At 45.5% G+C, this 15,206-nt stretch overlaps 1 protein-coding gene across 1 annotated transcript in view; it reads left to right on the top strand.

Annotated features, from left to right (window-relative positions):
- Positions 1-14,738, top strand: part of LOC126249153 (uncharacterized) — a 298,975-nt gene extending 284,237 nt beyond the window's left edge. Inside the window, exons 3-4 of the mRNA XM_049950808.1 lie at positions 11,251-11,419; positions 14,623-14,738. Coding sequence (XP_049806765.1) covers positions 11,251-11,419; positions 14,623-14,738 — 285 coding nt within the window. The remainder of the gene's footprint in view (positions 1-11,250; positions 11,420-14,622) is intronic.
- The last annotated feature ends 468 nt before the right edge of the window (positions 14,739-15,206 follow it).

Here is a 15,206-nt window from a genome sequence, read left to right as displayed (position 1 = left end):
GGTAAAATTCCATCTGCCGTACGGTGCTGCAATCTCTGGGACATATTGACAATGAACACGGCCTCATTTTAAAACAATGCGCATGTTTCTATCTCTTTCCAGTCCGGAGAAAAAAAAATTGGAGACCTTAGAACTTGAATGCAGCTCGTACAAACAGCGTAAGGTAGAAAGAATGATGCAGCTTAGATTATATATACACTGATAGTAGTTTGCAACGACGAGGGTGAGCGCGCCGCGATGAGGTTCAAATGGCTCTGAGCACTATAGGACTTAACTTCTGAGGTCATCAGTCCCCTAGAATTTGGAACTACTTAAACCTAACTAACCTAAGGACATCACACACATCCATGCCAGAGACAGGATTCGAACCTGCGACCGTAGCGGTCGCGCGGTTCCAGACTGTAGCGCCTAGAACCGCCGCGAAGAGGAGTGGCTTAGCGAATCACTGACTGTACCAGTTGTAGAAGTATGAAAGCGGAATTTCTCTATAGATGGTGCTAGCCGTCAGTGTAGGGCCCGTGAGACGGCGTCTGAAGCGCCATCTGCTTCCTGTAACGGCTGACGACAAACGTCAAAACCCAGTAACCCAAGTTCCGTACATCGGTATCTGTTTGAAACCCATAACACATGTCCGGTTTTGTGCCTACGAACTACGATTCATGTGCGTACCCAGCGAGGGGCAGGGGGGGGGGGGGAGCAGCGCCTCCCCTATTAGATTTTACTGTTTTATTTAATAAGATGGAATGACATGAGGTTTTATTACAACAACAACAAAAAAAACACCCCATATTGCTAGACGCGTGAAAGATCTATTGCGCGCGTCGTTTGGTGATGATCGTGTGCTCAGCCGCCACTTTCGTCATGCTTGGCCTCCCAGGTCCCCAGATCTCAGTCCGTGCGATTATTGGCTTTGGGGTTACCTGAAGTCGCAGGTGTATCGTGATCGACCGACATCTCTAGGGATGCTGAAAGACAACATCCGACGCCAATGCCTCACCATAACTCCGGACATGCTTTACAGTGCTGTTCACAATTTTATTCCTCGACTACAGCTATTGTTGATGAATGATGGTGGAGATATTGAGCATTTCCTGTAAAGAACATCAACTTTGGTTTGTCTTACTTTGTTATGCTAATTATTGCTATTCTGATCAGATGAAGCGCCATCTGTCGGACATTTTTTGAACATTTTTTTGGTTCTAATAAAACCCCATGTCATTTCAAGCATGTGTGTCAATTTGTACCTCTCTATCTTCATTATTCCGTGATTTATTCAGTTTTCAAATTTATACGGACTTTTTGATCACCCGGTGTATTTATTGTGTGATGGATATACTCAGCGTACACCGCATAACAACAACGTAGCTCGTAGTGACTGTTGAAAGAGACGACCGCCAGTCTCCATGATCGCATGGCAGTGGCGGATGAAGTTCTGCAGCACTCTTTGAAAGATCCCTGTTGTACCAGGAGACAGGCAGCTTGCACCTCAGCAAGCAGGTTTTCATCTGTTTTTACGGGGCTTTCGTACACAAACGTCTTTACGTAACCCCAGAGGAGAAAGTCCAGAAGTGTGAGATTCAGCGATCGCACTGTCCATGGGACAGAATCTAGTCTTCCAATCCAACGATGTAGATACGTGTTGTTCAGGAGCTTGCGGACATTAACATCGAAGTGGGCTGCCGCACTGTCGTGTTGAAACCACAGCTTTTCGCGGAAAGTAAGAACTGTGGCAGCACATCTCGCCGGAACACCAAGTAACCTTGGCCGGCTGTCTGTGGAGTAGACGACCCCGTCTCTCGTAAATTGGTATCCATGGAGATAAACTTCGAGTTATGGTGACGCCTATTGGGAAATCGTTCTCTGTACATTCGTGCTGGTTTACAGATACAACATACTGTCCCGTCGTGTATTAAATGCATTTCTGCCAACTCTCGTGACGATCAACGCATCGTCTTTTACTACGCGTTATGAACTATACGCAGAGACACCTCACCGTGGACACATTACAAGCTGTGTGATGCACTCGACAAGTGATACCACGGAAAGTCGTGTGCATGCGGCACAGTTTAATGCGCCGGTGCGATTCGTGCGGTCGTCGCATGACACACGTGCTATGAGCTAAGGTGTATACAGTATGTCAGTTTGGTGGTCAGAGGGCAACGCTGTTTACCACCCGCTGCCTGTTCCAGTGTGCAACAGAAACCCGGGATCTTTGCGATAATGCCGCAGAACTGCGTGGGCCGTAGAAATACATGCGTTGAGATTGGTGGTCGCCGCTTTGAACAGCTGCTATGAATTACGTTGCTGTTAAGGACTTTTATGTCAGTAACACAACAAATATGCATTTTCGACAATTGGTTCCCTAACTCAAAACAATCGGTTGTGGACCTGTTTCAGTTTGACTCACAAGGGGAGGCCGCCAACTGTAAAATTCAGATTCGATTCATATTGCGCATAATAAAAGCTCATAACCAGAGGTGTAATGTGGCAAAGCACCAAGATGCACTTCTCAGCCGTTGTCGAGAAAATCGACAGTTAAAAGAAACCGTTGAGGTGAAATACTCTCTACGATTCGTAACTTCCTACAGCGTCGTGACGCAGCGGTAAGCGCTCGGGTTCGTAATCCGAAGGTCGCCGGATCGAATCTCGCGCCATGCAACTTTTTTTTAGTATTTGTTATTTGTAATTTTTATATATATATATATATATATATATATATATATATTCCCGGCAATCAGTTGCAACAATTATGCATATAATAAGTTGTTGAAAGTCGTTTGTCGTGGAAAAACTGGCGACTTCGGACATGATTATGTTTTCTGCAAACAAAGTTGTATTTCACAAATGTTATTAATTGTCTTCATAATGTTTACACGTGCAGTTAACGGAAGACGTAGAAACGATATTCCGAAACGAATACGTATAGTTTAAGTCAAACGTTCGAATTAGAGACCCCATGATATTACAAATAAACAAATACTAAAAAAAAATTGCATGGCGCGAAATTCGATCCGGCGACCTTTGACTTGCGAACCCAAGCACTTACCGCTGCGCCACGACGCTATAGGAAGTTATACCTCGTAGAGAGTATTTCACCGCAACGGTTTCTATTAACTGTCGATTTTCTCGACAACGGCTGAGAAGTGCATCTTGGTGCTTTGCCACATTACACCTCTGGCCATGAGCTTTTATTATGCGCAGTATGAATCGAATCTGAATTTCACAATTGGCGGCCTCCCCTTGTCAGAAGGTTTGAGACACACTGTGTTAAATGCATTTTCAGTCTTCGTCTTGTGGAAAATACAGGTTTGGTTTACACCATAATTTTTAGATGAATTAAATGTTACAGTTATCAGTCCGTCCAACCAAAATCAGTGTTTCCTTTCATCCGATTTTTTCGTAATGCTCTTTGTGACAAGTGACGCCTAGTTTACGAACAGTGTTTTACAAAAAGTCGTTCACAGTTCTCGTAAGATGAATCGGATATTCTAGCCAGAGCAGGAGCGAACTGTTTCACATCACTTAACTTACAATAAAGGAAATATGAAAACTATAAAACCGAAACATCTCTCCGTGAAATTGGAAATATGTGCTAACGACTATGGCACCAAACTACTGAGGTCCTCGGTCCGTAGACTTACGCACTACTTAAACTAACTTACACTAAGGACAAAACACACACCCGTGCCCGAGGGAGGACTCGAACCTCCGACCGGGAGGGAGGAGCAGCTCGAACCGTGACGAGACGCCTCAGTTCGCACGGCTACCCCGCGCGGCCTCTCCGTGAATATGTGCCGATTTTTCATAAGTGTAAAGCAAACGAAGCCTTTAACCTACGAAAAGATGAGAGTAAACATTTATTTTGAAAAGACGGACGAGTAACTGTTCCATTTTATTCATGTAAAATTAGTGTATGAGCTATTTAAAACTGTATCTTTCAGAAAACACTCTTAGAAGGTGCCCTGAAAATAAGAGGTGAAACGAGCCCCGAACGTAAACACACTGCAGCAAGAAAAACGTGTTTCAAGTCTTAAATCGAATATTTACAGTAGCGGCAATAACTATTTTGACACACATTTTCGCCGCTGGGGTGTACGTCTTGCGCTTCCCTGCCTAGCCAGCACGTCCTGGCTCACTGTGCAGCGGCACGCGTCCATATAAACACATGCATCGATTCAGCGCAGAGGCGGCAAGTACAAGACTAACAATATTGTTGTGGTTGGTCCACAAGTATTTGACACTGTGGTTTATTGTCGGAAAACAAATGCCTACGCCAGTATTACGTAGAATATCTTTGGTTTACACTAGCTTTTGTTTTGACGCAGTTTGCAACATGTCGAAGGTCAGAGTACTCAGCAGACCTGAAAATGCGCTCATCGATACTCTACAGCGAAGTAAGACTCAGGCAGATGTTGCTCGGGATTTTGGTTTGTCCAGACAAATTGTGAGTGACGCGGGATCAGCCGAGCGGTCTATGGCGCTGCAGTCATGGACTGTGCGGCTGGTCCCGTCGGAGATTCGAGTCATCCCTCGGGCATGGGTGTGTGTGTGTTTGTCCTTAGGATAATTTAGGTTAAGTAGTGTGTAAGCTTAGGGACTGATGACCTAAGTAGTTAAGTCCCACAAGATTTCACACACATTTGAATAAATTGTGAGTCTTTGGAAGAAGAAGAAGAAGAAGAAGAAGAAGAAGAAGAAACGGTTAACAGGGACCACAGATAACAAACAAAGAACGGGTAGGCCTAGCAAACTCACTCATAAGGAGGATGTCAAAGGGCGACCCAAATAAGACTGCTGTTGACATAAACAGAGAGCTGAGTGAATTGCACAACATGGAAATATCGAACAGTACCGTAAAACAGATCCTCGGAGATTCTAATCTTCATGGCCGGCGCCCAGGCAAAAAGCCATTAATATCGGCAAACAATAGGAGAGAGCCCTACTTGAATTTGCCAGAGCGCATATGGACTGGACACCTGAACAGTGGTCGCGTGTGCTCTGGAGCGGCGAAAGTAAGTTTAATTTGTTTTTCTTCCGGTGTGACTCCATATGTTCGAAGACCGATCTTAACCATGGTGTTGGGAACGTCGTGGTGTGGGGATTCTTCTCCCGTTCAGGTGTCTGCCCTTTAGTGCCTACTGAAGGCACTATGGATCCTTTCAAATATTGTGAAATTTCGAAAACGCATGTGTTGCCTCACGCCGAAGATAAAATGGGACGAAACTGGAAATTTCAGCACGACAATGATCCTAAGCATACCTCTTATCATGTTAGAGACTTCTTGATAAGGATGGGAGTAAAGATGCTGAAGTGGTTCACGGTAAATGATAACAGCCAGATAGTTGCAGGATAAAGATTTATTAAAATCCTTGACCACGGTTTCGGTATATCTGAATATAACTTCATCAGAAGTAAAATACACTAAAATCACATCCTGCAGTGGAGATACATAAAACAATTGTGTCATTTATACAAAATACACTCCTGGAAATTGAAATAAGAACACCGTGAATTCATTGTCCCAGGAAGGGGAATCTTTATTGACACATTCCTGGGGTCAGATACATCACATGATCACACTGACAGAACCACAGGCACATAGACACAGGCAACAGAGCATGCACAATGTCGGCACTAGTACAGTGTATATCCACCTTTCGCAGCAATGCAGGCTGCTATTCTCCCATGGAGACGATCGTAGAGATGCTGGATGTAGTCCTGTGGAACGGCTTGCCATGCCATTTCCACCTGGCGCCTCAGTTGGACCAGCGTTCGTGCTGGACGTGCAGACCGCGTGAGACGACGCTTCATCCAGTCCCAAACATGCTCAATGGGGGATAGATCCGGAGATCTTGCTGGCCAGGGTAGTTGACTTACACCTTCTAGAGCACGTTGGGTGGCACGGGATAAATGCAGACGTGCATTGTCCTGTTGGAACAGCAAGTTCCTTTGCCGGTCTAGGAATGGTAGAACGATGGGTTCGATGACGGTTTGGATGTACCGTGCACTATTCAGTGTCCCCTCGACGATCACCAGTGGTGTACGGCCAGTGTAGGAGATCGCTCCCCACACCATGATGCCGGGTGTTGGCCCTGTGTGCCTCGGTCGCATGCAGTCCTGATTGTGGCGCTCACCTGCACGGCGCCAAACACGCATACGACCATCATTGGCACCAAGGCAGAAGCGACTCTCATCGCTGAAGACGACACGTCTCCATTCGTCCCTCCATTCACGCCTGTCGCGACACCACTGGAGGCGGGCTGCACGATGTTGGGGCGTGAGCGGAAGACGGCCTAACGGTGTGCGGGACCGTAGCCCAGCTTCATGGAGACGGTTGCGAATGGTCCTCGCCGATACCCCAGGAGCAACAGTGTCCCTAATTTGCTGGGAAGTGGCGGTGCGGTCCCCTACGGCACTGCGTACGATCTTACGGTCTTGGCGTGCATCCGTGCGTCGCTGCGGTCCGGTCCCAGGTCGACGGGCACGTGCACCTTCCGCCGACCACTGGCGACAACATCGATGTACTGTGGAGACCTCACGCCCCACGTGTTGAGCAATTCGGCGGTACGTCCACCCGGCCTCCCGCATGCCCACTATACGCCCTCGCTCAAAGTCCGTCAACTGCACATACGGTTCACGTCCACGCTGTCGCGGCATGCTACCAGTGTTAAAGACTGCGATGTAGCTCCGTATGCCACGGCAAACTGGCTGACACAGACGGCGGCGGTGCACAAATGCTGCGCAGCTAGCGCCATTCGACGGCCAACACCGCGGTTCCCGGTGTGTCCGCTGTGCCGTGCGTGTGATCATTGCCTGTACAGCCCTCTCGCAGTGTCCGGAGCAAGTATGGTGGGTCTGACACACCGGTGTCAATGTGTTCTTTTTTCCATTTCCAGGAGTGTAATTATGGACAGAGAGTCGATGCGAACACAGAATAGCATCAGAACTCCGTCTGTCAAAGTACTGACGCTATGCTGTGTTCGAATCGACCCCCTGTTCATAATTATGTTATATATATGGAGATGACGTTTTAACTACTGACGACGCCTTTGACACAATTTTTTTATGTATTTCCACTGCAGGATGTGATTTTAGTGTATTTTACTTCTGATGAAGGTATATTTAGATGTACCGAAACCGTGGTCAAGGATTTTAATAAATCTTTATCCTGCAACTGTTTGGCTTTTATCATTTACCGTGAAGAATTTCAACAGCTGCTGTTCCAGCCATGTTTAAAATCTTGATGCTGAAGTGGTCTTGGCACAGCTCAGATCTCAATCCGATCGAACGCCTGTCGGAGGGACTCGATCGAAGCCCAAGGCAACGAAACTTCTCCAGTCGCGACCAATTATTGTAATCTTTGGTTAAAGAATGACAGAAAATCCCACCTGCATCGTTTGGCTGTCCTAACTGACTCAATGACCCCACACTATGTGGCTGTAATTAAGGTGAAAGGCTGTGCAAACAAGTACTAACGACTATGTACACTGATTCGCGTTCCACAATTCTTTTAAGCTGTAACATGACGCCGGTCAGAGTGGCCGACCGGTTCTAGGCGCTTCAGTCTGGTACCGCGCGACCGCTACGGTCGCAGGTTCGAATCCTGCCTCGGGCATGGATGTGTGTGATGTCCTTAGGTTAGTTAGGTTTAAGTAGGTCTACGTTCTAGGGGACTGATTACCTCAGATGTTAAGTCCCATAGTGCTCAGAGCCATTTGAACCTTTTTTTTTTTTGTAACATGCCTTTTGTCAAACTACAGTGATTTTATAAAACTGACTGTGTTATTGCCAGTTATGGAAGACATTGTTCCTTGCTTTGTGATAACAGGGCAGTTTGCGCTGTTAATCGAGTGACAACAGTTATAAAGATTTTTGCTTGAATAATTTAGCCGGCCGCTGTGACCGAGCGGTTCTAGGCGCTTCAGTCCGGAACCGCGATGCTGCTACTGTCGCGGGTTCGAAGTCTGGAGAATAGGGGGGGGGGATGTGAAACGAGTTGAAATCTTATTTCCATTACTTTTATGACCACGACTGCTGAGGTGTGTGCTGGTGCATTTTCGTGATGGAAAAGGACATTTTTGCGGTCCTATCGCTGGCGTTTTTCTTGCAGCTCTGTTTTCAAAAATGGTTCAAATGGCTCTGAGCACTATGGGACTTAACTTCTGAGGTCATCAGTCCCCTAGAACTTAGAACTACTTAAACCTAACTAACCTAAAGACATCACACACATCCATGCCCGAGGCAGGATTCGAACCTGCGACCGTAGCGGTCTCGCGGTTCCAGACTGTAGCGCCTAGAAACGCTCGGCTACCACGGCCGGCGCTCTGTTTTCCAACGGCCCAATAACTCTGAATAATATGCACCCTTTTCCAGATAGTCGATGAGGATTATCCCTTGCGAAACCCAAAAGACAGTCGCCATAACCTTCCAATTGAAGGACTGGACTTCGCCTTTTTTGGTGCAAATTCTCCCTTGGTAACCGATTGTTTAGATAGTTGTTTGGTCTCAGGAGTATGGTAGTGTATCCATGTTTCATCCACAGTGCCGAAAAGACGCTTAAAGTCCTTCGTATTCATCCGGAACAGCTGTAAACCATCCTTGCAACACTTCACTCGATTCTGTTTTTGGTCAAGCGTGAGCAATCGCAGAACCCATCTTGCGGATGGCTCTCTCATGTCCAAATGTTTATGCAAAATAACTATACTCGTTCGTCCTCTGTTAGAATATTGCTGCGCGGTGTGGGATCCTTACCAGGTGGGATTGACGGAGGACATCGAAAGGGTGCAAAAAAGGGCAGCTCGTTTTGTATTGTCACGTAGTAGGGGAGAGAGTGTGGCAGATATGATACGCGAATTGGGATGGAAGTCATTACAGCAAAGACGTTTTTCGTCGCGGCGAGATCTATTTACGAAATTTCAGTCACCAACTTTCTCTTCCGAATGCGAAAATATTTTGTTGAGCCCAACCTACATAGGTACGAATGATCATCAAAATAAAATAAGAGAAATCAGAGCTCGAACAGAAAGGTTTAGGTGTTCGTTTTTCCAGCGCGCTGTTCGGGAGTGGAATGGTAGAGAGATAGTATGATTGTGGTTCGACGAACCCTCTGCCAAGCACTTAAATGTGAATTGCAGAGTAGTCATTTACATGTAGATGTAGATTCGAGATGCCCACAGCACTAGCAATCTCACGCACCTTTACTCTTCAGTCATGCATCAACATATCATGGATTTTATCAACGATTTCTAGAGTCGTAACCTCCACAGGGCGTCCAGAACGTTCAGCATCACTTGTGCCCTTATGGCCATTCCGAAAATTTTGAAACGACTTATAAACTGTTCTAATCGAAGGTGCAGAGTCACCGTAATGTTTATCAAGCTTCTCTTTAGTCTCTCGAGGCGTTTTGCCTTTCATAAAGCAATGTTTGATTGCCACACTAAATTCTTCTTCGTCCATTTTACGACAATCACTCGACTTCCTTGATTCACACGAATGCCAAACAAAAAGAAATAGACCAATGTGGCTGAAACTTGGTGTGCGTTCTTTCCAAAGATGCTACTAACTAAACGTGACCTCGATAAATGCCAGTGGTGCCATCTCTCGGACTTTGTCGGACTTTTCAAACGCCCCTCGTACTGTTGTCATAATTATTAATGTAAGAAAGGTACTAAATATTAGTAATTTCATTTAAATATTCAGTTTAAAATATGAAAGCGGTATGCAATCATTTCTTGAAGATTGAATAATAGTAATCGCTGCGCGGCAACCTCTGTACTTTTCCAAGTTATTCATCACACTGTCAAGAAGAAAGCGCTGTTTCCGTCCTTTTTCTACTTATTATATTCTTGATAGTGCTTCTAGGCATCGATTACAATTTAAATTGTACAGATGTAACTGATGATTAATTAATTTTATTGTCTTTTTTTCAAGACGTCTCAATAATGCTATTTCGCAAGTGTCGCTTAAAACGTTGCTCAACGCCAGAGTTGATAATATATAAAGGGTGATCAAAAAGTCAGTATAAATTTGAAAACTGAATAAATCACCGAATAATGTAGATAGAGAGGTACAAATTGACACACATGCTTGGAATGACATGGGGTTTTATTAGAACCGAAAAAATACAAAAGTTCACAAAATGTCCAACAGATGGCGCTTCATCTGATCAGAATAGCAATACTTAGCATAACAAAGTAAGACAAAGCAAATATGAGGTTCTTTACAGGAAATGCTCAATATGTCCACCATCAGATCTCAACAATAGCTGTAGTCGAGGAATAATGTTGTTAACAGCACTGTAAAGCATGTCCGGAGTTATGGTGAGGCATTGGCGTCGGATGTTGTCTTTCAGCATCCCGAGAGATGTCGGTCGATCACGATACACTTGCGACTTCAGGTAACCCCAAAGCCAATAATCGCACGGACTGCGGTCTGGGGACCTGGGAGGCCAAGCATGACGAAAGTGGTGGCTGAGCACACGATCATCACCAAACGACGCCATATGTCGGACATTTTGTGAACTTTGTTTTTTTTTTTTTGTTCTAATAAATCCCCATGTCATTCCAAGCGTGTGTGTCAATTTTTACCTCTCTATCTACATTATTCCGTTGTTTACTAAGTTTTCTAATTTAGACTGACTTTTTGATCACCTGGTACTTGCGGAAATAGTGCAAAAGAAAGCGGAATGGCGTGGAATTCGTAAATTAGCTGTATTTTTTTAAGCACATTTGACAATTGTTTCATGCATTTTCCGGTATAAAGTTAATTTAAAGAAACATGTAAAATTAATGATTTAGTAATGATATAAACGTTTCTTAATTAGTATATACCTCGTGGAACGCCTTTCATATTGAAAATATTCGTTACACTTACACGGAACACAAATACTTGTCTTTATCGACAAGACTATTTTGTATCCTGGTAGGCTCCACGCACCGCTAACAATGAATTGACGCGTTTGACCTGAAATATAACGAATCAAATGAACAGCTGATCGTCCGCACAACTGGCATTCAGCAGTCCCAACATTACTGTAGCCAACCTGACAGTCCAAAATTCCCACCTAGAAACCTTTTTTCCCTTTTTGGCTACGTTTTCAAGAATCTGGCTCACTATGCGCTGTGGCGACAGGAGGGACTTGCAACTACATAGACACGATGTGTCGCGATAACGTCAGGCTGTGGGGCAAAATTGTTTAACAGGTGAATGTGCCGGGGGAGGGTGTTAAGAATGTGTGTGTGTGTGGGTCAGGTGAAGGTGACGCTGACGGACGACGGGCGATACACGGCGCCGGAGGGCCGGCTACACGCCACGCACCCGGAGACGGTCGACTCGACGTACATCATCCGGCCGCCCTTCAAGGGCTTCGGTCGCCAGCACGGGCTGTGGCCGCCGAAGCCGCGACCTGCGCACAGCTTCGCCATCCCAGCCAGCCGCCCGCTGCAGCAGCAGCAGCCGCCGCCGCCGCCGCCGCCCCAAACGCTCTACGGCCGACCGGTAAGCATGCCTGTTGAGAAAATATCGATGCATCGACACATCAATATTTCTCCCAAAGATGTCGATTGAAATCGGCGATATTTTACAACGGAATATCGATATTGAAACGGCAGTGTCGAGTGCCAATCTTTTTACAGCAGAGCGTCGATTATCCGAACGTCGGTCAACCGAACGACCGCTTAACCCAGGGCTTAACAACTGGCCGGTTTTGAGCGCGAGTACTCGCGTCTGCTCAGGCACGTGCTCGCGAGCAGGTGCAAGGTCGCGGAGTAGGGAGGGAGGGGAGGGAGGGGAAATGCGCGCGCACGTTTGAATGTGATCTCGCGCTCTTAGCAGATTTAACTAGCCATCTGAATGCTTTGAACATTTTACTACAAGGTAAAGATCTGCTAATTCAGGGCTTAACAACTGGCCGGTTTTGAGCGCGAGTACTCGCGTTTGCTCAGGCACGTGCTCGCGAGCAGCTGCAAGGTCGCGTAGTACGGCGGAAGGGGAGGGAGGGGAAATGCGCGCGTACGTTTGAATAGGGCCGCAGCGTGCCTATTGAATTCGCGCCGACTGTGTAACGTTTAAAGTACTACGATCAGCTCTTAACAGTCACTTCGCTGGTTAAGAATCATGTGAAGTCGCAGTTGTGTAACCTCAACCATGCTTTCGCAGTTCAACCCCCATTGGGAGGAATTTTATCTGTTTACTGAAAAAGATGGTGTTGCAAAATGTTTAGTATGTCACAAAACGGTGAATTCTTCTACGAAATTTAATTTGCAGCGACATTATATGTCGTACCACGCGAAAGACTACGGACGTGGACAATGTGATTGAGCAGACCGTGCACAGGAAGTTATTAAACATAAAAGGAAGCTATCCGAAGAAGATCTGGACGACGAAGAAAAATCAACTGAGGCAGCTCTCAGAGTGGGTTACAAAATTGCTTTGCTTTTAGCAAAATCCCTGCGCCCCTTAACTGATGGCGATTTAATAAAAGAATGTTTGGTAGTTGCAGCGGAACATTTGTGTCCATCTCAAGTTGAACAGTTTCGGATTTTGCCATTATCTAACACGACCATTATGCGTCGCATACAGGACATGGCAGACGACGTCCAGAGCCAGCTTGCAAATATGTTAAGATTTTATGGCGTATTCTCCAGCTCTGGACGAAAGTGTTGATATCACTGGAACAGCGCAGCTTGCCATACTTATTACAGGTGTTAACAGAGACCTTCAGGTGAGGGAGGAGCTCCTCGATGTAGTAGCCATGAAGAACACTACAACCGGAGGTGATATTTTAAGTAGTGTTGAAGAAAGTGTTGAAAATATAGGATTCTCGTGGAATTCTTTAGTTTCAGTGTCTACAGATGGTAGAGGCATACACTAAGCTAATAAAATTATGTGGCACGTGTACATTCTCCTTTATTTGTTTCATTTGTCGCAGTAATAATTCGTGAGTGATATCCCTGCAGCTGGCCGCGGATTACATCGAGTGGCGGCAGCTGTTGTGTACCCCACGTGACTCTCCCCACTCTCCGCTCTGGTCCGGTAGTGGGGGTAGCGTGCTCGCGCTGCTCCGTGCTCGCACCTTGCTGCTCACAGCTTGCTCCGCGAGCACGTATGTTGTGAAGCCCTGTGCTAATTACTCATTTCATAGATCGAATACGAGCTTTTAAAATGAAATTGACACTGTGGGTGAGTCAGCTGGAAACAGGAAATCTAGCTCATTTTCCTAAATTATCATCCATGCAAGATGTTCACAAAGACTGTGAACGTTATTCAAATAGTTTAGTTGCCCTTAAGGAAGAATTTGATCAACGCTTTCAAGATCTGACAGCACTAGACAGTGATTCTGATCTGTTCTCCTCTCCATATTCAGCGAATATTGAAGAGATTCGTCCTGAGCTGGAACTAGAAATTATTGACCTGAAGTGCGACAGAGAATACAGAGACAAATTTCAGAACAAGAAAAAAATTTGGAATTCTACAGACACTTCCCCCAGGACAGATTTCCTCGTTTGCACAAACTGGCAGCTACAATAATATCAGTGTTCGGTTTCACGTATATTTGTGAACAACTGTTCTCTGCAATGAAATGTAACAAGACGCGCCTGAGAAACGCATTTTCTGATCGAAATTTAAACTGCACGCTGCGCCTACAATGCACAATAACAATTACTCCGAACGCAGACGCAATTGTAAAGGGCAAAAAGTACAAGATAACCGAGAATCCCACACTTCAGTGACACCTTTTATTGTGTAACAGTTCACAAATTAATACGAATGCAGAGGTATACACTAAGCTAATAAAATTATGTGGCATGTGTACATTCTCCTTTATTTGTTTCATTTGCCGCAGTAATAATTCGTGAGTGATATCCCTGCAGGTGGCCGCGGATTTACATTGACTGGCGGCAGCTGCTGTGTGCCCCACGTGACTCTCCCCACTCGCCGCTCTGGTCCGGTAGTGGGGGTAGCGTGCTCGCGCTGCTCCATGCTTGCGCCTTGCTGCTCACAGCTTGCTCCGCGAGCACGTATGTTGTGAAGCCCTAGCTTAACCGATCTGTGGACTCGCTCGCACCTGTTACTCTCCCACCCTACCGTCCAGCATCCCCCTCACTCCCAAACCAAGTTTCCCACAGTAGTCGCCGCACTGGGCCAACGGGGGCGGAACATTGCTTCTAATAGGGCCTTCACAAGGCGTTGCTGACCAGCCAAGCCGCCAGTCGCTGTGTTTCGACAATCAGCACACTTCTCTCGGCTTGGCACTGGCAGTAGAAGTAGCGGTAGTATCAAAGCTGTTCACAGCAACAGCTGCGCCAGCTTAGAGTTGAGGCGTGCCGCTCGGCGCAGTTTGAAGGATTGCGCGCCCCCAAGAAGAGCTTCTCACGGTGCTAACAGTCGGCTTCTGTTCTCTGTTACGACCACTTGTGTGCTTCTGCTTGAAGAAGTGAACTTGACGATACAAAACGCTTAAACGTAAACGTGTTGTCCTTTTTATGAGGGACAAGTACGAGATTATTAAAAGGTTAGAAGAAGGTGAATCTGCAACCACTTTACCCAATGGAGTACAAGGTGGGGAAGCCGACAATTACGGATATAAAAAAAAACAAAAGACGAACATAGCAAATTTTATAGCTATGCTTGATTCTACTGATGGATCAAAAAGCCATAAAACTATGAAGCTCGCCACTAACACAGATCTAGATGATGCTGTTTACAAGTGGTTTACACAAAAGAGATCGGAAGGATAACCTAGCTCAGGTCCTATTCTGTGTGAGAAGGCAATGCAGTTCAACGAAAAACTTGCATTCGTATGTTACTTTGTAATACTAAAAGAGATGCCTGTTTTTATGAATAAATTTACTGTACAGTACTTCTTTTTGGCAAATAAACATGTAAAGTTCGATATCCCGAACAAACCAGTTTTCCGAACACCCATGTCCCTCAATTACTTCGCATAATCGACGCTCTACTGTATATTACGTATTTTTCGCAATGTTGCTATATTTTAGAAATTATAGTGTAACATAATTTTGCTTACTAATTTTTGAGCTTTAATCACTTTCAGTACTTCTCTTTGACTGTACGAATGTTTCAAGTACGAGGGTCACTACAAAAGAAATGCGCACTATTTTTGTAAAAATACAGTTTTCATTCATGTGTGGAAGTTTTACAGTGTGTAGATGCATCATTCCCGCATGTTTTCAAACTTAATCCAA

Source organism: Schistocerca nitens, chromosome 3, assembly GCF_023898315.1.
Source record: "Schistocerca nitens isolate TAMUIC-IGC-003100 chromosome 3, iqSchNite1.1, whole genome shotgun sequence".
Taxonomy (NCBI): domain Eukaryota; kingdom Metazoa; phylum Arthropoda; class Insecta; order Orthoptera; family Acrididae; genus Schistocerca; species Schistocerca nitens.
Note: the sequence above shows the minus strand (reverse complement) of the source record. Positions and strands in the feature narration are given on the sequence as shown.